The sequence below is a fragment of the Microplitis demolitor genome, chromosome 2 (genome assembly GCF_026212275.2).
Source record: "Microplitis demolitor isolate Queensland-Clemson2020A chromosome 2, iyMicDemo2.1a, whole genome shotgun sequence".
Lineage (NCBI taxonomy): Eukaryota > Metazoa > Arthropoda > Insecta > Hymenoptera > Braconidae > Microplitis > Microplitis demolitor.
The window spans coordinates 4849700-4871830 of record NC_068546.1 but is presented as its reverse complement, the minus strand read 5'-3'; the positions used below and the strand labels follow the sequence as shown (position 1 = coordinate 4871830).

The 22131-nt window shown below is 30.8% G+C and overlaps 1 protein-coding gene across 2 annotated transcripts in view; it reads left to right on the top strand.

Moving 5' to 3' along the window:
* Positions 1 to 6833, top strand: part of LOC103580187 (transcription termination factor 2) — a 53451-nt gene extending 46618 nt beyond the window's left edge. For both annotated transcript variants that reach the window (XM_014439736.2, XM_014439737.2), the window contains 5 exons: positions 464 to 531; positions 609 to 897; positions 2843 to 3465; positions 3762 to 3889; positions 4247 to 6833. In XM_014439736.2, coding sequence (XP_014295222.1) covers positions 767 to 897; positions 2843 to 3465; positions 3762 to 3889; positions 4247 to 6490 — 3126 coding nt within the window. In that variant the 5' untranslated portion in view covers positions 464 to 531; positions 609 to 766 and the 3' untranslated portion in view covers positions 6491 to 6833. The remainder of the gene's footprint in view (positions 1 to 463; positions 532 to 608; positions 898 to 2842; positions 3466 to 3761; positions 3890 to 4246) is intronic.
* The last annotated feature ends 15298 nt before the right edge of the window (positions 6834 to 22131 follow it).

The following is a 22131-nucleotide window of genomic DNA, read 5'->3' as shown; positions in this document are numbered from 1 at the left end:
AAGAACAAAAAAAAATTTTTTTTTAGTTTTTTTCAAATTTTTCAGAAATGGCTCGATCGATCAATTTCAAAATCTAATCAGCTCAAGAACTCAATAAGACGCGTCGATTGCCGCCTCAACTATCTCAATCGGTTAATTCGTTCGTAAGATATCGTGGGAGTAAGAAATGCTAAAAAGCGGTTTTTTCCGAAAACAATGGCATACAACAGTATTTTCGAGCTCGAAGAGCTTGAAAACAGCGGGAAGTTTTAGGGCTGGCCCGCAGGGTCAATCGAGAAACAGTTTTTTTTTTTTTTTTTTTTTTCATTAACAGAAAATAAAAAGTCTGCATGTCGGTTGAATCGGGGTCGAAAAATTCTTAATAAATAAATAATTAAACTTTTTTTCTAAGTATTGCATTTATTTTAATAAAAACTTTGACAATTTAACAAAACAAATTGCAGGAGAAATTTTTAAATTTTAGTTTTTAAATTTCGCGCCAAGTTGCTACTCCCTCTACATTTCGGAATGTACCCTACATGTTAAAACATGGTAAGGAAATAAAACTCTTTTGATGGGAAAATTATAGATGGCAAAAAGATTGTAAACTAAATTTAAAATTTTTTCAGTTACAGCATGGACAGGTTTCAAGTTTCAACCGGCACAACCAAACAAAGCGTCACTTGAAGTTGACTGTTGTTAAAAAATCAACAAAAATTTTATTGTTTTCGTCTAAAAACTTGTCAATAAAAATTAATAATCAGCAATTAAATAAAAATAAATAGTGATGGCGGGCTTGGATAGCTCAATCACTATTTATTCATCTGATGATGATCAGGTAATCGATGATTCAAAGTCTCGTTATAATAAATGTACCCGGTTTAGTAACCAATTCATCCAGGAAACCGACGACGAAAGGTAAGTAATCAATTATTATTATTATATTTTATAATTATTTATTAGTATTCATTTTTTTTAAACGATCTTTATTCATATTTTGTTCATCTATTTATTTATCAATTACAATAATTCTTAAATATTCACATCAGAAATGCCCTGGTTAAAAATACTGATTGAAAAGAATTGAGAAGCGGTCACTCCATGCAAACTGTATATCTATATATACAAGCAAAAGGATTGAAATTATTGAAAAGAATTCGAATTTCATCATTTTGTTTTTTAATTCTTTTCAATCAATATTTTTATACATGGTGCTGATGAATCATTTGTCAACAATTAAAAAATTTCTTTTTGTCAATATCTAATTTGTTTACAGTCGACTACCCGTCATAAGTCTAGTCTAGGAGACATAGAGGAAATTTTTCTGAGAATTTCTTTCTGCCCACTACTGAGTGTTTAGTTTTGTTCTCGACTATTCGTTACAAGTCTGTTTTATTTTAAATGATTTTAAACGTCATATTTATGTTTTGTTACATACGAGACTATCCCGATTTTTTCTGGTGCTTATGGCACCAAAATAAATACTTATATTTTTACACAAATAATAATTATAATGATAACAGTATTCATTATAGTAATAATAAAAATAATAATTTTATCGATAAACATAATGCTCAATAAAACTTTTCAATTGTAACAGAAGCTTTAAATTTAATTCATGATTATAATTATGAACAATAAATTATATTTTACTTAATAATGATTAAATTATTCTCCGCGAAACATAGATGGTAAATTTTAATCATTAATTTGTCTATTTTTTTTTATTTTTAATTTATAATTTTGATAATTTTAACGGAGGCTTATATCGGGTTAGTCAGTACGAAACTCCTTAGAGTAGTTGTGGGGGAAGCTCTTTAGACTTAGTAACTCCCGATTTAATTGAGAGGTAGAAGCTTATAACGGGATTGCGTAACCAATCACTCGACGACAAAATACCCGCGAGAAAGTAATCGTGAATAAAAACACCTGACGACATAATGCTCGCAAACCAAAATATTCACAAATAAGATACTAATAGATTTTGAATATCTTAAGAAATCGAAAAGATAATTAAATAGTTGTTTGAAATTAATGAAATGTGATCAAACTTAGGGAAATAATACACAGATTTGCAATGGTATTGTGCCTTTTTGCACACTCGTGCAATAGTATGTAGCCTTCTTTCACGCGTTTTATTTGTGTAAATGCAAAAATATGTAAACACACCCACTTGCAATAATACTGTGCCCTTTTATCACATATTTTTTTTTTTTTTCGATTAATTTACCATTTGGTTATTTTGTTTAGAAATATTTTGCCATGTAGAAATTTTTTCTAAAGATATTTTATCAGGGATATTAACGCATGTCTTCTCTCAACAGGACCGATGGTAATTCAATTTATGAGTATATTATCAAGTAATTTTCGCATTCAAAATTATAGACTCATTTATTAATGACATAAAATTTTTCAATTTGCTGGTGTTCTGTCGGGGGTGTTTTGGTTTGCGGGTATTTTGGCATCAGGTGTTTCATCGTGGGTGATTTGTCTTCGAGTATTTAGACGTGTCACCTTATGAAGGGCAGACTTATGACGGGAGTCAACTGTATCTAAAAAAAATAAAAAAGTTATCAACTGTTGACTTGACTGCCATTTTGGAATTGCTCTTGACACATTCCTACCAATATGACAATCTTGTTCAATAGTCCAGTTAAAAAAGTCATGAAGTCCAGTTGACTAGACTAGTCAACTGGACAATACAAGATTTGAACAAGCCTGATGTCAAGTTCGATAGACGTTAGTGTCTTCTCCTACGTATGTGTCTTGCTACAGATATTTGTGGCTAGATTTCTATAGCAAGTTTAGTCCAGGCCTTACACAAGAAATTCAACAAGTAATTAAAAAATTTATTTGTTTTTAGTTTAACCGATGATGAAGATAAAAATCCTGCAGACGTAAGTATCATCAAGGCAATACGTCGTAGTATTTTCAACGTCAGTCGAGTGCAACCCACTCCATCAGAGACTGAGGACAGTGAATCAGATGTTGATGTAACTGGAATTGAAGATCAAGTTGGAAATGAAACAAATGATGATGAAAAAAAATCTAGTCCATCATTGAGTGATCAGGAAGATGATGAAGACTTCGGTTGGAAAAATAGAGGAACTAACAAAAATATTAAGAAGAAGAAGAAAACCTTAGTTCTAACCAGTGATGATGATGATGAAGATGAAAATTACAAAGCAGAGGATAAACATAACGAAAACAGTCATAGTATTGATAGCGGCAAAAACACAACGATAGATACCAGTGCTGATATTAGTCATGAAGATAAAACAGAAGATAATGATTCCTGTAATAATAAAATATCAAAAAAGAAGCAGAATATTGATAAAAATATTTCTCATAAATCCATTAATTTGTCAAGTGAAATAATAAGTAGCAATGATAACAGTAAAGTTGAATATGATGAATATGAAATCGTTGAAGAAGATAGTGTTCATCAAAAGGATACTCAACCTGAAATTATTGACATTGAGTCTGGTAATATTTCTTTTTAAAAATAATTTAAATAAAATGTTTTATGATCTTGAAGTTAGCAGACAATTAAAAATTTTTGAATTTTTTTTTCAATAATTTAATTTGAAAAAAAAAAAAAAAAACAAAAACTAAGAATATGCACATGTAGAAAATTAAAAAAACTATAGGTGCAATTTTTTAAAATATTTTTTTTTTTTGAATTTATCGTTTTTTAAACAATTCAAAAATTATTAGACGTCGAACATCAACAATTTATTGATTTTATTGCATGTTAATTAATTAAATTAATTTTTTTTCAGATAAGTCAGCTCCAGCTACCGATGATGAGCAAAAAATACCTCCCAAGAGATCAATACCCAAGTTACTTAATAAAAGTCAGCTAAAAAAAGAAATCAAACGACTCTCATCAGAAATTGAAAGATCGAAGGTATTTTTTTTTTTAATTTAATGCATTATTATTTTCAATTGTTATCAATCCTCTTTAGTCATATTGGATCCAAAGGATCTCGATCCATTTTCAACCACAAGTATTTCAATAACTATCAAGTTTTCAATAAAAGCATAAGATATATTTTTTGTAAAGAATTTAAAGCGCTACAAGAAACATATCTTGGAATTTTTCGGATAACTTGATACTTACAGAGGTATTTGCGAAAAATCAATTACTTTGAAAAAAAATATAATTTTTAGAAGGTTCTAAAATATGACCGTTGAAGATTATATGAAACGTTTTAATTAATTTTATTTTTAATTGTTTAAAATAAGTATTGAAAAAATTTTCCAGATATTATTGATGCAAGTAAACGTCGAGATTCTTCCTGATAAAGGAAAAAAACTTAGAATATCGATGGCAAAAAATCAAGAACAGATAGAAGAGTACAAAAGGCAAATGAATCAACTAAAGGAAACTGAAGAAAGTAATTCAAGTATCGCATCAACAGATCTGAGCCACAATCTATCATCTGATAAAGATAATTCTTTGAATGACCCTAACTTCAATCTTCATCACAGTCACAATTCATCAGGAGAAAATTTAAACTATTACCAAAAATTCAATCGTGCACAATTGTTGAAACCCACTGCCAGTACGGTTTTAGATGGACTGGGAAAAAAAGCATTGGAGACATTTAAAAATGAACAGGCGCTGACGATTGAACGTTTAGAGCATCTCCATGGATCTCTTGAATCGCGACCTGCCGAGGACTATCGAGCTGAAGACCCAAGAGGGCTCGTAATCCGACTTATGCCTCATCAACAGCATGCCTTAGCCTGGTTGCTGTGGCGTGAGAAACAAAAGCCACGTGGTGGTGTTCTTGCTGATGATATGGGATTGGGTAAAACTCTTACGATGATTTCATTGGTGATAAAAACTCTGGCAGATGATTCAAGCGATGAAGAGAACGATGATAATGATGATGATGATGATGATGAATGGTTGAGTAAAGGAAGGCAATCAAAGTTTAAAGGAGGGACACTCGTCGTATGCCCGGCTTCATTGATTAACCAGTGGAAAAATGAAGTAGATAATCGCTGCAAACGTGGAGTACTTGTTACTGAAGTATATCATGGTACTAATCGTGAAAAAGCACCCAGGCGTCTTGCCCGTAATGACATCGTCATCACAACTTACAACTTATTAGTACGGGAGTCGAAAAATAATGGGCAAATATATCAAATTACATGGAAACGCGTGATACTAGATGAAGCTCACGCGATACGTAATCATAAGAGTCAAGCTTGTGAAGCAGTTTGTCAATTAAAAGCTCATAAACGATGGGCACTAACAGGAACCCCAATTCATAATAAAGAAATGGATTTATTTGCAATCCTTAAATTTTTAAAATGCTCACCATTTGATGATATACGAGTTTGGAAGCGTTGGGTAGAAAATAAAAGTGATGCGGGTGTTGAAAGACTTGCCACGGTAATGAAAACTTTAATGCTTCGTCGGACTAAACAAGAACTTACTATGAAAGGTGAGATTGATTCTCTACCGGAAAAACACACCGATATTATTAAAGTTTCATTAGATAAAGATGAACGCCTTGTGTATGATAAAGTGATGATGTACTCACGTACTATTTTCGCTCAGTTCTTACATCAACGCGCGGAAAAAGAAACTTTGTTCCAACTGGGTGCTGCTAATTACAATAAATCTCAAAATTATCACAATGCAAAATTTAATAAAGCTCAGCAACAATTGTTAGCTCGTCATGCTGATGTCAAGTCTCATCAAATTTTAGTTCTTCTGTTGAGACTTAGACAGATATGTTGCCATCCATCACTGATACATGCCATGTTAGACAAGGAAGAGATTGAAATGAATGGAATTGAAGAAAAACCAGACAATGATGATCTCATTGCCCAAATGGCTCGCATGGATATTTCCCACAGCACTTCAGACCACGGTGGGAATGATGATGATGACGATGGAGAAATAGGAGTAGATGAGCGGGTCTCTGAGCATCTCTTGACATCAGAAAATCCAGTGTTCGATTCAGATCGCTGCAGCTCAAAGTTATCTGTCATTATAAAACTTGCACGTGATATTTTAGAGAAGCGTGAAAAGTTAATCATTGTGTCTCAGTGGACTACGTTCCTTAAAACAATCGGTGACAATTTAAGTAAAATACCTGGAGCAACTTATGAAATGTTTTCTGGACAAGTAGCAGTTAAGAATCGTCAAGGAATTGTGGATTCGTTTAATGCAAGAGGAAATCCGAAAATTCTTTTACTGTCACTTTGCGCCGGAGGTGTCGGATTAAATCTCGTTGGTGGTAACCATTTACTTCTAGTCGACATTCATTGGAACCCTCAATTGGAATCTCAAGCTCAAGATCGTATCTATCGTTTTGGGCAAAAGAAAAATGTCTATATATATAAAATAATTTGCACTGATACAATTGAGGAACGTATTCAACAATTACAAGAAAAAAAAATGGCACTTGCTGCTTCAGTATTAGGTGGCGCCAAGAAAGGCTCGGCTAAACTATCGCTGGACGATTTAAAGTCGCTTTTCAGTATGTAAATTTTGATTAATTTTTGCTTATATTTCAACTTTTGTATCTAATTAATTTATTTTTATTTATTGATTAGAGCCGCAATTATTTTTTTATTTTGTTTAAGGATTTTAAATTCTAAATGACTATTTATAAGATCACGATTAAGATAATTCTAATCAATTTATTATTAGTTATTAAAAAAAAAATGATTTATTTTGATTATCATTTTATTTTTCCAAATAAGACTGGTAGTAGGCTAATCTCTTGAATACTAACGTTTTCACGCGATGTACATTGTTCCCAATATCTTAGAAAAAGTATATCATAAATCTTCATGGAAAATAAATGGATGTTATATAATATGTTGTTTTTTTTTTTAATTGAATGATCCAGTGACCATCTTTTTAGATATATTTCTTTCAGATGATCCCTGTTTTAGAAATCTAATTTGAGATGATTTGACATTACGTCAATCATTCCAAATTGACTAAATTATTTTGCTTTCGAGCATAAATTTTCGAACGAATCATTTTAAATCATATTGAATTAAGAAATAACGAAATATTATTTTACACGCAAAAAAAATGAATTATAGATATTAGTAATTGATAACTAATAATTTAGAATGTGGTCGCAATTTAATATCATTTCAAACAGTAATTTCGTGGTTTTATTTAAAATATTATAATAATCTTAATTTAAAGTATATGTGCCCAAGTAGCACAGAGTCAACTTTAAGATGTCTTAAAGATGTCTTTCAAAAGGACAAGACAAATTTTTTTTTGTCTCAAAGTTATCTTTTTGGTATGAATACAACATACAAATGTTGGTTCCGAAGACAGAGAAAATTTGTGTTGTTTTTCCTGTCTCATGTCAATTAAAAAGTCGTTAAGATGACTTATTTTACCACTATTTGTAATTTACTTTTTGTCGTCACTTATGTTAAGTCTTTTAATTTCTGATCGTTTTGTCAACATATTGATGCCTTATTGACAAGTCAAAAGGGAGCCTAAAAACTGATATCTTATAGATGTCACAAAGGCAAGTGTGCTACCTGGAATGAAAATAAATCATGTTACAAGTAATAGAAATTATTATTTGGTAGATAAAAAAATGAAATTATAATAATTTAACGTTTCAACTTCAACATTCGATGTTTGGAACATTTAAGTTTATAGTAAAAAAGTAAAAAAATATTTAGTATGATAAATAAAATTTTCAATGTCGAACAATTGATTTTATGTACAACGGTATATAATTATTACTTTCTTCAAATTGTCAAAAAGTATATTTCAAGCGCATCAGTTTTTATAGTTTGAAACAATAAAATTTTACCTATGTTTGTAAGCTTTTAATGTATGTGGAAGAATTAACCTAACGTATTGCTGATGCGCGACTATATCTATATGACAAGATGACGTATTTTATCATTTCAAACAATAAAATTTAAAGACCAAGAGTGACTATTTTTTTTCGGGGTTATTTTGGAGATATTTTTTGATAAGGGTTTCTTGTTCAAACAATACAAATGAATTGAAAATCCGAATAAAATTTATCTTTTTTGCGTGTATGATTTAAAATTATTAAAAATAATTCAAACTCTCAAATCATTTCGAATTAAAATAAATTAAGAAATAATATCGCAATTTCTGGTTCCTCGGTTGATTTTACATTATTTAAAATAATTCAAACTCTTGAATCATTTTAAATTAGAATGATTTAAGATATAATATCGACATTTCTGATTCTACGGCTTAGTGAAAATAATTCAAACTTCCGAATCATTTTAAATTGAATTGAATAAAAAAATAATATGGCAATTTCTGGAACCTCGGAAGATTTAGAATTATTTGAAATGAGTTGAACTCAAGAGTCATTTTAAATTAAATTAAACGAGAAAATAGTATCAGTTTCTGGTTCCACCAGTGGATTTAAAATGATTCGAATGAATTTGTCAGATCGAATGTTACTTAATTTTCATGAATCGTAAAATAATAAGTGAATTTCTATCATCTTTGAAGGACTTGAAATAATTCAAATGGATTTGACTAGAGAAACAATTATTTGGCTTGAAACTTATCTTGAGCAAAGAAACTTTTGAGGATATGGAACGGAAATCGAAATTTCTCTTAGGGAAGTAAAAAAATTCGTTAGATTTCAAATCTTGAACAAAGAAAAAATATTTTTGACTCAATAAATCTTTGAAGATTGATTCAACAGTAGAATTTGTTAGTTATAAATAATTTTAATTCCTTGATTTAATAAATGTTTCTCACTGTATTATATTTATTACTTCAATCAAAAAATCGAAATTTCCATTAAAAAAAAGTAACATTTTAGAAGGAAGTAATGCGATCGTTTGAATCAATAAAATGTTTTAACTTGAAATCCAATACAAATCTCAAACCAAGATAAATGTCGTTTTGAGCCGTCAGTTTTTTCTTGGATTCGCGCAGATGTTCTCCACTTTTTTTTCACTACTCTATCTTTGTCGCTCCTACATAATAAATAGAAATTTTGTCCACGTAATAAGGTTAAGTAGATAAAAATTAAAGAAAAACAAATTATTCTTATCATTTCATAAATTTTATTATAATTATATGTAAGTTCAGTAAATATTTGGGGACATATGCATTTTATTTATTTTTAATTAAGATATTTAAGGAGTATCCGAGTAAAATTTTATCTGTTTTTTCTTCTAATTTATTAATTAATTTAATAAAGTTTAAAATTGACATTTTTCAAGATTATAAGAAAAAAAGAAACAATTGAATTATTTTTTTTTTAAAACTGCATTAATTGAATTCAAAATTATTACAAAAAATAAAGAGCATATCATATTATCAAAATATTCTTAAATTAAGAAAACTGTACTTATCGAAGCTCATAGTTGATAGATTTAAAAATAATATTTTTCGATTACAATTCTATAACTCTTCAGCAAACAGATATATACTTAGGCTCTTAATCGATTCTATCGGAAATTTACCGCTCTACAAAAAAAGTCTCTTAGATTTTTTTAATAGGCTCAACCATTTAAGAGATATTTAAGCTCTAAGTTGAAATACGACTTTCACAAACCAATTCAAAATTTCGATCTGTTGATATGAGTATGTATAGAAATTTTAACTACATTTAAAAAAAGTTAAAAAAAATTTTTTTTTCAATTATTTTAGTGACGCAGAGACTATCAGATATGCGAAAAATTAAATTCTTAATTGAATTGGAAATTTTTAATTCAGAGAAAAAATGCTAGACTCATTAATGGCCGCACTCGCTTTAGTAAGATTTGAACCCGTGACCTTCCGTACGGGAGATCGACGCTTTGACGACTAGGCTATATAACCGACAGTTTCAACGAAGTTTAGTTGTGCTATGTAAGATTGACAGAATATAATCACTTTCGAAAAAGCAAAATATAATCATCAATATGCTGTTAGCGATATCAAAAAAATTTCCTATTTTTTTTATACTACACATCCTGTTTATAAGTAATTGTAATGAGTCAGCTCAAATTTTTTATATAAAAAATCTGTATGTCTATATATGATATATAAGATAGTATCAAAAAAGACAGCGATCAAATATGATAATAGATAACTATGCGTTAGAAGTATGCGAATAGTTTGAATTACGAGTCATTTATTTTGCATCGAGTCAAGTTATTCATATTTGAAAATCATTCAAAACTTTTAGATGTTATGTGCACCATGATTTTTTTTAAAATTATTATTATTATTAGTAGTAATCGCCAAGTTTTACGAAAAAGTTACGCATCTGATTCCTCTTTCGTAAAATTTCAAAAATATCGAGCGACATTCATCAATTTATATTTTGACTTTAAATTTCAGCAATTCGATTTTCTATTTATATAACATGGGAAAATTTTTTTCGGTTTCAACTTGATTTTTTGGTGATAAAAGATTTCTTTTTGAAAAGAAGCAGCATAAAGTTTTTGTAGGGCATGAGGTTTTTTACAAAAAAGTTTTTGAGAGCCAAGTGAGTATGACTAATGATACTCGAGTTACTGAGCTTGAAAGGTTGACCTTAATCGTCATCGGCCTAAAATCGCCTAAAATTTAGAATTTATCAGTTAACGCAACAAATTCAAACAAAATTTTTTTATATAGTTCATACATGCCCATGTACACAGCTGTATACACTGTTGCATATGGCCATATATAATTCATTAATTATGGGCATACATGATCATATATAGACACACTTAACTATGCATGGTCATATATGACCTTATATGATCCATAACTTTATTAGAAAGTTGGTATGCTTATGTATGGCCATGCATGGTCCTATGTGTTTCATTTTCACGGGTAAACATATATATATATATATATATATATATATATATATATATATATATATATATATATTGTGACGTTATTTTTCGTATGGGGGTCAAATCAAAGTGAACGTCACAAGCACCAACTGATTTTTACTGTATTTACGAGCATGGTAACTCAAGACTTAGAATTTAGCGTACAGGTATTAACGATTTTGATACAGATTTTTGATTTAAGTTATAGTTTAAGAATTAAATATGGAGTAACGTTTAGCTACAGTTATGGGTTTTGTTAAGGAAAATTATAGTAAAGATTTAGAATCAGAATTATGGGAATTTAATAGGGAATATTGTTGAGATTAATGTTTGAGATAAAGTTGAGTTTGGTGTACAGTTTGGAATTTTGAGTATGTGGAGAAGTCAGTGTTACCGTGGAGCGGGACTTGAGTTAGTCACCCGGTATCATCTGATGATAGAACCTAGTTCTATCCCTATGAGACTTCTTGGTAGATTGCAGAGGTCTAGCTGAAATGCTAGCGCTCCAGTATGTAAGGAATCTGATGGATGCAGATTGGGATCAGTTTTTGAATTTTGGTTTGGCAGGCCTCAACAGTAATATTGTGACCGTTGCTGTTGTGGAAGCCGTTTGGTCATTTTTAATTGTTTTTGTCTGACAGGCCTCAGAGGACAAGCCATGACCACTTGTACCGCTGAGGAAGTCATAGGTCACTTAGTTTTAAGTTTACGATCCCAGCTGAAGTCTGTTCCAGGAGAGCAACTACCAAGGATATCCATACTCAAAGTTAGGTTTAGTGAGTACGCTTGGTGAGGTATAAGCCTCCAGTTATCGATATAGTAGAGTTTGGGAATTGATTTATGGATTTTGAATATAGAGGTCAGTTATTGATATTGATAAGATTTAGTTTGAGGTTTCGGATTTTGGTTATTGAGAAAAAGGGAGTCGAAGGGAGACCTTCGAAGAGTACGGACGTGAGCATTCAGCTCTGGTCGCTCGAAGCGAGCAGACGTGTCCAGAAATGGCGTTACAGTTCATGGCATTGCGGAAAGCTACAGATTGAGTATTGTTACAGAAGTATTATTTAAAACAGTGTAAGACGTTACTCGATATTTTATTCATCAGTAATCAGGTATGAAATAATTATTATAATTATCAATAATTAATTGAGTTCGAGTCAGAGTCTTGAGATACGATGCTACTGTTTTAATTAAAGGAAATATTTAAGAACTGAGAGAATTATGAGAATATCGGTACAGTTTAGAGTCATGTTCACGATTTATTGTTAATATCATTTTACAAAATAATTATACGAAATATGTTTAATTATTAAACCACTTGTCGTCTAATTGACGTCAATGTTAGATCCATGTACGTTAGTTTTATGAGCTTTGTTAAAAGAGAATGTTCTAGAATATTGGTTTTATAAATTATTGTTCCAGGTTATTGGATATTAGTTGATTGTTAATTAGCTTTAGTAATTAATTAATTTATTTAGATGCCAATTTACCCTTTTGTTAAGATTAATTTCATTGTTATTAGATTCATTATTTTGAATTGTTTGTACGAAGCTACAGTATTTTGTTAATTATTAAATAGAGATTTTAGATTATTTGTTGTTTAATAAAAATTGCAAATTCACCAATAATCTACATGAATTTGGAATGATGTAACCCGGACCACTCCCTCTCTCCATAAACCTACACACTGAGCGACACCATGGCATACCGTAACTCTGTTTTTAGTTTTCCAGTCTCTGGTTTTGTTTTGCCTATAAGTTCTGAGCAATTTTGTTAAGTTTTAGTTTTTTTATTTAGTTGCGTGGTTTTGGTGATAATTCCACAGATCAAAAATTATCCAGTTTTATTTATGCGTGGTTTTGAGATAGTTCCACAGATCAAAAATTTATCTAATTCTTAAGATTTACTGGTTTGGTGATTCCAGTGATAAAAATTACCTGGCGCCCTGATAGTATTGAGACTGGAGGCTAAAGATAGAGAACGAAGTTTGTAGCGCAAAGGAAATCTTGGCATATTAACGTATGCTTGAATCAAGATGGATTTTGTCGTTATAATATATATATATATATATATTTATATGTTTCAACTATAGTTGAAATTATATTCAATATAGTTTAATAGATTCCCATTTTAAGAAATGTATATCATACACGGAAAAAACAATATAGTAATGGCAACTCTGGGACAGTGCTAAGTATTTTCTTTACAAGAAAAATTTAAGACAGTACTGTATACTATCTAGAATGTATCATCTATTGTCCGGAATAGTACTCAACGCTACAAATATGTATGGCCGTACATGCCCATACGTGGATTATGTACGGCCACATATGTCTAATCAATCACGGGCATACATGGTCATATATAGTCATACGTTTCTATGTATGGCCATACTGGACTATAAACGGCCATATATGTTTAATTAATACGGGCATACATGACCATACATATCCATACAAAACCATGTATGACCTTATATGATTCATATATGACCATATGGCCACTAAGACGAAACTGCTTCATTCAAAATGAAATATTGGTACAGTTACTAATACCTTCAGCAAATCATTCAATGAAAATAATAGATGTATACTATATATTTTCGAAGAGACGAAATATTCTTGGTACAATACATATGTGGTATTCTATCCATATTGTTGAATTTAATACATATTGCTTTTGACCAAACTTGGCATTGAAAAAAAAATTTTTTTTATATATTATAATTAAATAATTATGATCGTTAAAATTATCGGGTTTTTATTTTTATCACCTTATCACGTTATTCCGTTCGTAATAATATCTATTTTAAATTTATTAAAATATTTTATGCTTATTTTTTTCAGAATAATGTGTAATATTTATTTTAATTTAATTTTTATATAATTTTATTTATTTTAATTTAATTTTTATATATAATTTGAAAATATACCTAAAAAATTTATATTTTATTTTGTAGTTTATGTTATAAGAAAAAGTATACTTTTAAATTATATGAATATTGTAATCAAAAATACAAAAATTTTTGGCGTCTTATATAATTTCATACTTTCGTATGTATAATTAGGGTGATTTCTTTCCGCAAAAGTTTTTTTGGTTTTTGGTTAAAGTGCTCGAATAAAAACATAATTTACATGAAAAAAAAGTTCTCACCAAAGATGAGCTCTTAATTCCAATGCTAAGTACTTACTATTCAACTTGATGCTTTTTCATTTAAAATGTATGTAATTTTTATTTATTTATTTTTTTTTTCAAATTCCGAATTTTAAGCCGGGTTACGTTCTAGCTTTAATTATACTTAAATAGAAATTTTATGAATTTTTTTTTTTTCGAATTCCCGAATTATTTATTCGCCACGTTGAGTGAATAAACGGTTCGAAACTTCTTAGAATCATAAATAAATCAATTAATTTACTTTCTTAAAAACCACCTTTACATTGAAGAACGCTGACACCGGCGGTCCTCAACTCCTGTCTTGCTATCGGGAACACTGACATCGGTGACATGGTACTCTACCTGAGCGCTGTTATCGGCTCTACAGGTAATCCCTAAACCTCATCCCAAGCTTATACCAAAAAGAAATGTGGGGGTAAAAAGGCCCAATTTATGCCGGATTATCCGAACGATCCACGAGGATCTTGGTCACTCAATTCATCAACGTCGCACCTTAGAGATCGTTGACCACGTTTTGGACGGGTACCAGCGGTGGAACGCCGCTACCGACCATTGCCGTGAGCCAGCGAAGACCGCCTTCGGGGACCATCCCGTTTCATGAGCCTCGGTACGGGTATTACTCTGAAGTCTACTTCAAGGCTACCGGCAGGAACGCATACGTACCGTCTGAAACAAAGAAGTTACTGAAAAAAGGGATTACGGGGCTGAATGATGGGGCCCAGAATGTTCATCACGGTAAGTCAATGAAATTTATTTGTAAAATAAAGGAAGGTCAACAGCTGACGCACCTGAGGTCTATCGACACCCTGAAGACGTCAACCTGACAATTTAAAAAAATCCTGTCTAATAAGTTTAGAAGCTAGGGTGTAACAGCCGCTTTTCACGATATTGAAGAACGAATTATGTTGTAGGGGATTCTATGCTCTTTAAAATTGCTTTTGGGCTTTTTGATGTAACTCACGTTGGTTCATTATTAAAAGCTATCGAACTAAATTTGTTAAAAAAAATCGTCATTCTTTCAATTTTTAGGATGAACCGCCGAGTATAGAGAAACAAAAGAATCTTATTTCAAAGGAAATTTCATCCTCTTCAAAAAGATCCTTAGACCTAAGTTGCTTCGACCAATAGTTTATGCACGGAAAGAAAAAAAAATAGGCGCTGCAACAGGACACCGCTCTGTCGCTGCAACAGGATTTTGTCTTGTTAATGAAACAGGATTTTTCCTGTTGCTACAATTTTTACAACTAAAAATGGAAAAAATTCATAAAAAATGGCAAATAATAATATTTAAATTCAACTTTTTAAATAATAATTGTCATATTTTGTTATAGCATGAACTTTTTCATATTTATTCTGATTGTTGACTTGCTATGAAAATCAAAATAACAAATAAATTAATCAAAAAAATGCCATCTGGCCATGTATTAGTTTAAAACGAAGACAACCCTTGTCATTTTTACTAGGGTTGGTCCATTTTTTGAAGGTTAGTTTTTTAATCCACAATTTGAATATTGTTAGTATACTTATATATTTATATATACATCTACGACCAATACTAATTTAATTACGTATTACTAAAATCTTGGATTGACAAACTAGCTGTGAGTAAGCGTGATTATATCTATACACCGAATTATTGATATAACCTTTGAAGTCTGCTTAATGTTTGTGTATACTCATATGCTGAAAAACAAAAATATACACATACAGTAAAAAATATTGTGTTGAAATCAACACAACCTGTGTGTTAGAAACGGTCCATACAATATTTGTGTTGAATTTCAACGCAAAATTTGTGTTAAAATTTCAACACAAAATTCAAGTAAAATGAGAAGTACCTTCATCACTTTTTAAATATTAATGGCGACTCAAAAAAATCTCTACTCACACAATTATGTTAGGTTATGACAAAATTTCTTGAAAAATCGACCATAAGGACAAATACAATACCTAGCCGGTACCTTAGATTTTTAAAAAAATCTAAGGTACCGGCGGGTAATAAGGCCTAGCTAAGGGAAATTTTGAATAGAATCAAAAATATTACATTTAATTATCGAAATGTATCATTAATTTTTATTTGAATACATTAGCCATAAAATGTAATGGAGTAATGGTAATTTTTACCACAAAAAAACAAGAAATTATACTTTTACAAAAATCATAAAAATAGGCCTTATTTTACTACGGTAAGGTAATAAGGACTACGGGTTAAACAAACGAATAGTTTAACTATACTTAATAAAATTGGTATTAGAGATGAATCATCACTTAAATTTAGCAACAATAATTTTTAAGAATCAGAAGACTAGATTGTTTTGCTCAACAGCTTTTGAAACTATCAGTATCCTTTTTAAGAGTCAGAAGACTAAATTGTTTTTTATAATTTCTTCTGCTCTACGACAGCATATGACGGATGATGAAATATAAAAGACAGGGAACATGATATCGGGACTCTATAAACTTGTCGTAACATCTCTATGCAAGACCCTTCTACTGGAGTAGTCTTCAGCGGAGGCGATTATTTTATATATCATTTCTGTCCCTTAGGCCTTATTACGCGAGTATCTAACTCTACAAAAAACGTCACTTATCATTTTTTGATAAATCCATCTGTTCAAGTTTTTGCAGCTCGAAGTCAAGTTATAGTAAATTTCGAGATCTTTTTACTTTCCCGTCAAAACTGTCAGTCTTATCATAAAATGTCATTGCACCTTTTTTGTAGACCATTTTATTTCCTACAAATCCCGATCAATTTTCCCAGAAAATTTTTGTGAGATTGACGTTTAACAGCGAGGGCACTAACTTTTGGCCACGGGTTATAAACTCAAATGTTACCTTTAACTTGACAGTAAGTTGGCCGGTACTGTCTACACGTAAACTATATCAGTATCACTGCTCACTTAGCAAAGTTTAATTGATGAGTAATTGCGGTGATGCTGTACTCATCTGGGAAGTTGACGGCAACTTTGTCGCAAAGTTGAATAGACGAGTTTGCTAGCTAATAATTCTTGAAGAATTCCAATAAAATTTTTGTTTAATCAAGTTGATACGACGGTATCCTGAAGTTGAGACTGATGGAGTGTAAATGTTTCGACAAATGATTTGTAACTAAATAATATCAATTTTCTGGGCATAAAATCTGGCTATCAGAAATTCTTTTATAATACACGCTGAATTATTTTAAAGTAATATTTTTTTAGTTTTAGATAATAAAAAACATTTTATTAACATTTTAGGACCAAGCTTTAAATCCGGAATACCACAAGTAATCCGGGAATTAGAAAATCATGCGATATAAATATTGCGTATTTCCTGATTACGAAAAATGGTGTTCTCCACATTAAGTGCATACGGGTGGTTTTGTTAGCATTGTATCAAAATGAACATTTATTCTTTATGTATAGAAAATACTTGAAGGATAACGTTATCAAGTAAAGATTCTACAAATTCAACTGTTGAAACTTTTTAGCAGTCACTCAATAATTTAAATAATTAAAAATTAATAAGTCCAATTAAAATTATACTTTTATATTCATTAAACAACAGATAGTCCAATTGTTCAAATCGTTTCTTAATGTGTAATTATTAATAAAGTTATATATAATTTAATCTGATCGTGCCCGAAAAACAAATTTTATCTTTAACCATATATGAAACATACGAAATTATATTCGTATACATAAATGACTCATGAAATTTATCTGATAAAAATCCATGGATAAACATTCATAATCATAAATAGAGCTATATGTAGTGAAATTTGATCATTGATAGTCCACGAGCCCCACGCTTCCCAAACTGAAATGCAAATTTATCAAAGCAACAACAAAAAATTTTTTACAGCAAAAACTTTTTTGTTCTGTTAAAAAACTTACTACGCGCGAGAAACTTTCCATTAAGCTTCAATAACAATTACTTTCATATATTATAATTATGATAATTGTGATGCGGCATAATAATTTTTTATAAGAGCATAATAAATTTTTGCATGCTTCCCTTCCTGTTTCAAATTTGGTCGACAGGATACTAAAAGTTGGTAGGTTTTGAGCCAACATTTCTCTCTACATAAAAGTAAGAAACGAATTTTTCTTAAATCGACAATAAAATTATGAAGAAAATATTTTACTTGGACCATGTGAATCTTTTTTTTGTGTAAAATATATGTAAAGTTGCGATATGTTTTTAGGAGCTTTAAAGCGCTTGGTGGAAGTTATGGTTGACGATAATTGTCTGGAAATGTTCAATATCATTTTGTTATAATATTTTATGGAACATGTATCAAAATCTACCATTGGAATTGGTGGAAAGTTAACCCTATTTTTAGTTACTTTCTTCACCTGGTACCTGAGAATCGGCCGTCTAACCAACCTAGCAATTATGTTGGCATTCAATCCACATAGAAAGACTACTCGAAGCCCCACATTTTGTCTTTTAGAAAATAAGTACCGTCTGGGGCACTGGGCTCTTACAATATGAGAAGAGGTTTATCCTACCCACATTGTTAACCGAAAAAATGAAACCTAATAAAAATCTTAATGAATCTAAGAAAGTTAATGTTGGAAAACATTGATATTGATAAAGTGTATTAGCTTAAAGCGATAGATTGAACATAGCAAATAATATATTAGTATTTATAATCATGAAGAAATTTATTGAACGTACGGAAAACAAAATGACAACATTATCATATATTTTCTTGTAAGTGATTATTGATTTTATTACCGAGAATATGTCACAACAATTCTTGAAAAATTGAGCATTCAATCGTGAAATGTCACCCAGACGTCTTGCCCGTAATGACATGGTCATCACAACTTATAACTTATTAGTACGGGAGTCGAAAAATAATGGGCAAATACATCAAATTACATGGAAACGCGTAATACTAGATGAAGCTCACGCGATTCGTAATCATAAGAGTCAAGCTTGTGAAGCAGTTTGTCAATTAAAAACTCATAAACGATGGGCACTAACAGGAACCCCAATTCATAATAAAGAAATGGATTTGTTTGCAATACTTGAATTTTTAAAATGCTCACCATTTGATGATATACGTGTTTGGAAGCGTTGGGTAGAAAATAAAAGTGATGCTGGTGTTGAAAGATTTGCCACGGACATGAAAACATTAATGCTTACATTTTTTTTGGTTATTTATATCGATACTATTTATCAAGATTATTATTTATAATTTTTACCAGCGCTGCTAGATCGAGGGATATTTTTACCCCTTCCCATGGTGAAACAGCATGGAGTGTAATGCCAGAAGGGGGTTAAAATATCCCATGATCTGGTCAGATTGATCGTTACATTAAAATTTGTTCACTTGAATTTCATATTAATCAGTAACTTGATAGTTCATACATTTTTTTCTAATTGATTATTCACTTTTTTTCTAAAAAATTTCTGGTGAGCGTTATAGTACCCCGGAGTGGTGGGTCCAAACACACCAAAAACCCCATCAGTACCATTAGTCGATCACTTTAATTCATTACTGCATTTTTATTATTTTTATAATAAAAAAATTTTAAGTGACGGAAATACAATACAAATGTTTTCATACAGTTTACTTAATCCAACTTCAGATAAAACAAAGTCTCTAAATGTATGAGATCTAAACCCCGTCGACGTTCTCACTTTTTTCTAGTTTTCTACTATTGTACGGCTGTCAATATTAAATTCCTGTTGATTAATATCATTATTGGTTATTGCAGAATCCATTTGTTGGTTGTGATATTTTACAATTTCTTCAGAAAGTTTTTTAGCCATCATATCTCCAGTTTGATTGACCATTTCAGCAAATAAACTATTAGGTCTTTCAAAGAGTAACTCATACGGGCTCCCAAACTCCTGAAAATTTATTTTCATATCATCTGCATTGCAACTGCGAATTTTGATGTCTGTTTTGCCAATTTAAAACCAATGCGATTTGCAGGCAAAAACTGATCAGTTTCTTACATAGGGAAGAATTAGTATATAGCATACCTAGGCCCGTAAAATAAAAAATCTGAGCGTCGGTTGACCCTGCGGGCCAGCCCCAAAACTTCCCGCTGTTTTCGACCTCAAAAAGCGATTTTTTTGTTGATAATATGATTTAAACTAAAAACCAAGTTCGATGACATTATATGATCAAAAGAAACCATAAAAAAGATGAGTTGGTATGATATCAGGCACATTTTAGTACGTTATATTATGATTTATCCGGAAAAAATAACATAAAATGTTATTTTTTTAACTTTTCAACGCCGATATCTTTTGAACTAATCAATCGATTTTGATAGTTGACGTGAAAATCGGCGCGTTTTATTGAATTCTAGAGCTGATTAAAATTTGAAATCGATCGCGTCAGTCGTTTCGAAAATATTTAGATAAAACCGTTTTTCACCATTTCTTTCTCCCGCGATAACTCTCGAACGAATTATCCGATTTTGATGTTTGAGGTGGCAATCAACGCGTTTTATTGAGTACTAGAGCTGATTAGATTTTGAAGTCGATCGTATAAGTCGTTTTTGAGAAATCAATAAAAAGCTAAAAAAAAAAATTTTTTTTTTTTCGTAATTCGCCAATATTTTCGAGTCTATTCGATCAAATAATCTGAAATTTATAAGAAAGTTGATGGTTAACAATCTCTTTCGATTGCCACCTCAACCATTCAAATCGATTCATTAGTTCAAAAGTTACAAAGAGTTTACATACATACATACATACACACACACACACACACACACACACACACACACACACACACACACACACACACACACACACACACACACACACACACACACACACACACACACACACACACACACACACACACACACACACACATACATACACACACTCGGACATCATTCTGAAAATAGTCAGAATAGCATCCTAGGACCTCAAAACATCGACATCTGATGAAAACTCGATTTTCGAAAATCGGGGTGAAGACAATAACTTCCCTAAATTTTTGAAAATCGTCGATTTTCTTAGCGGGAAGTTAAAAAATCGATAGAACGTAGTTTTTAATATTTTTATCGGATATTTCATATTTTATTGTTTCTTACATGAGTCCAAACTTATTTAAATCTTGATTTTGATCCCTGACATTGATTTCTGCCTCAATACACTTATTTTACTGAACATAATCAGGAACTAAATTTTAAAAACCGCTTCATTGATGATTTTTGATTCTTAAATTTTCAAACTTCAGCATAACAGGTAACTTGTTAGAGCTTGAAAAGATCGTAAAAAAAACAATCGCATGCGATAGCATTTTCGAGCTCGAAGAGCTCGAAAATATATCTACACTAAGGTTTTCGAGCTCTTTGAGGTCGAAAACAGCGGGAAGTTTTGGGGCTGGCCCGCAGGGTCAACCGACGCCCAGATTTTTTAACTTCAGTTAATCTTGTTTCAGAAATTATTTTATTGAATGCTTCTTCCCATGCGTACATTTTGATTACCTACATAATACAAGTATTATATAATTATTAAATTGTGATAACAACTCTCTACTGAAACAGTGACTATTCACCGTTTCACAGTTATAAGTATACCAAGTTTTATACTTATAGCTGTAAAATAGTGCATATACACTGTTTTTCAATGGTTTTCACTGTTTCAGATTTAGAGAGAAAAGAAACGTACATTGTTTTAAATTAATTCATTTGTGAAGAAATATTTTTATTTAAAATGGTAAGGTGTCATATATACAGAATGTTTCAAAAGTATATTATACGTATGTTAGAAAGAATAGGTAAACTGCGCGAATCTGAGACGAAAAGTCTTCTAGAGTATTTCAACCCAACGCCCGGGTAACTCGATTTTCGAATCGAACAGTTATATTCGACTCGATTCGATTCGAACACCCTTCGCACACTCCTACTACTTTCTTTATTAATAACTAATATCATCCTTAAAAAAGGAAAATTCTCAAGTGTTCTACATTTTAAAATTATATTAAATAATGCCATAAAGAAGGAAAGTATGTGTTCATGCACACACATATACGTGAAGTGTTCGAACATTTTCATATTAAGAAAGAAGAATAAGGATAGGAGGGGATCGGGAAAGATAAGAAAGGACCTTCTCAATGAACGGTTATAGATAAATTGAGAAAAAGAATCGAATAGTTCGAACTATAAATCGAACCCAAACCCTTTCATATGTACG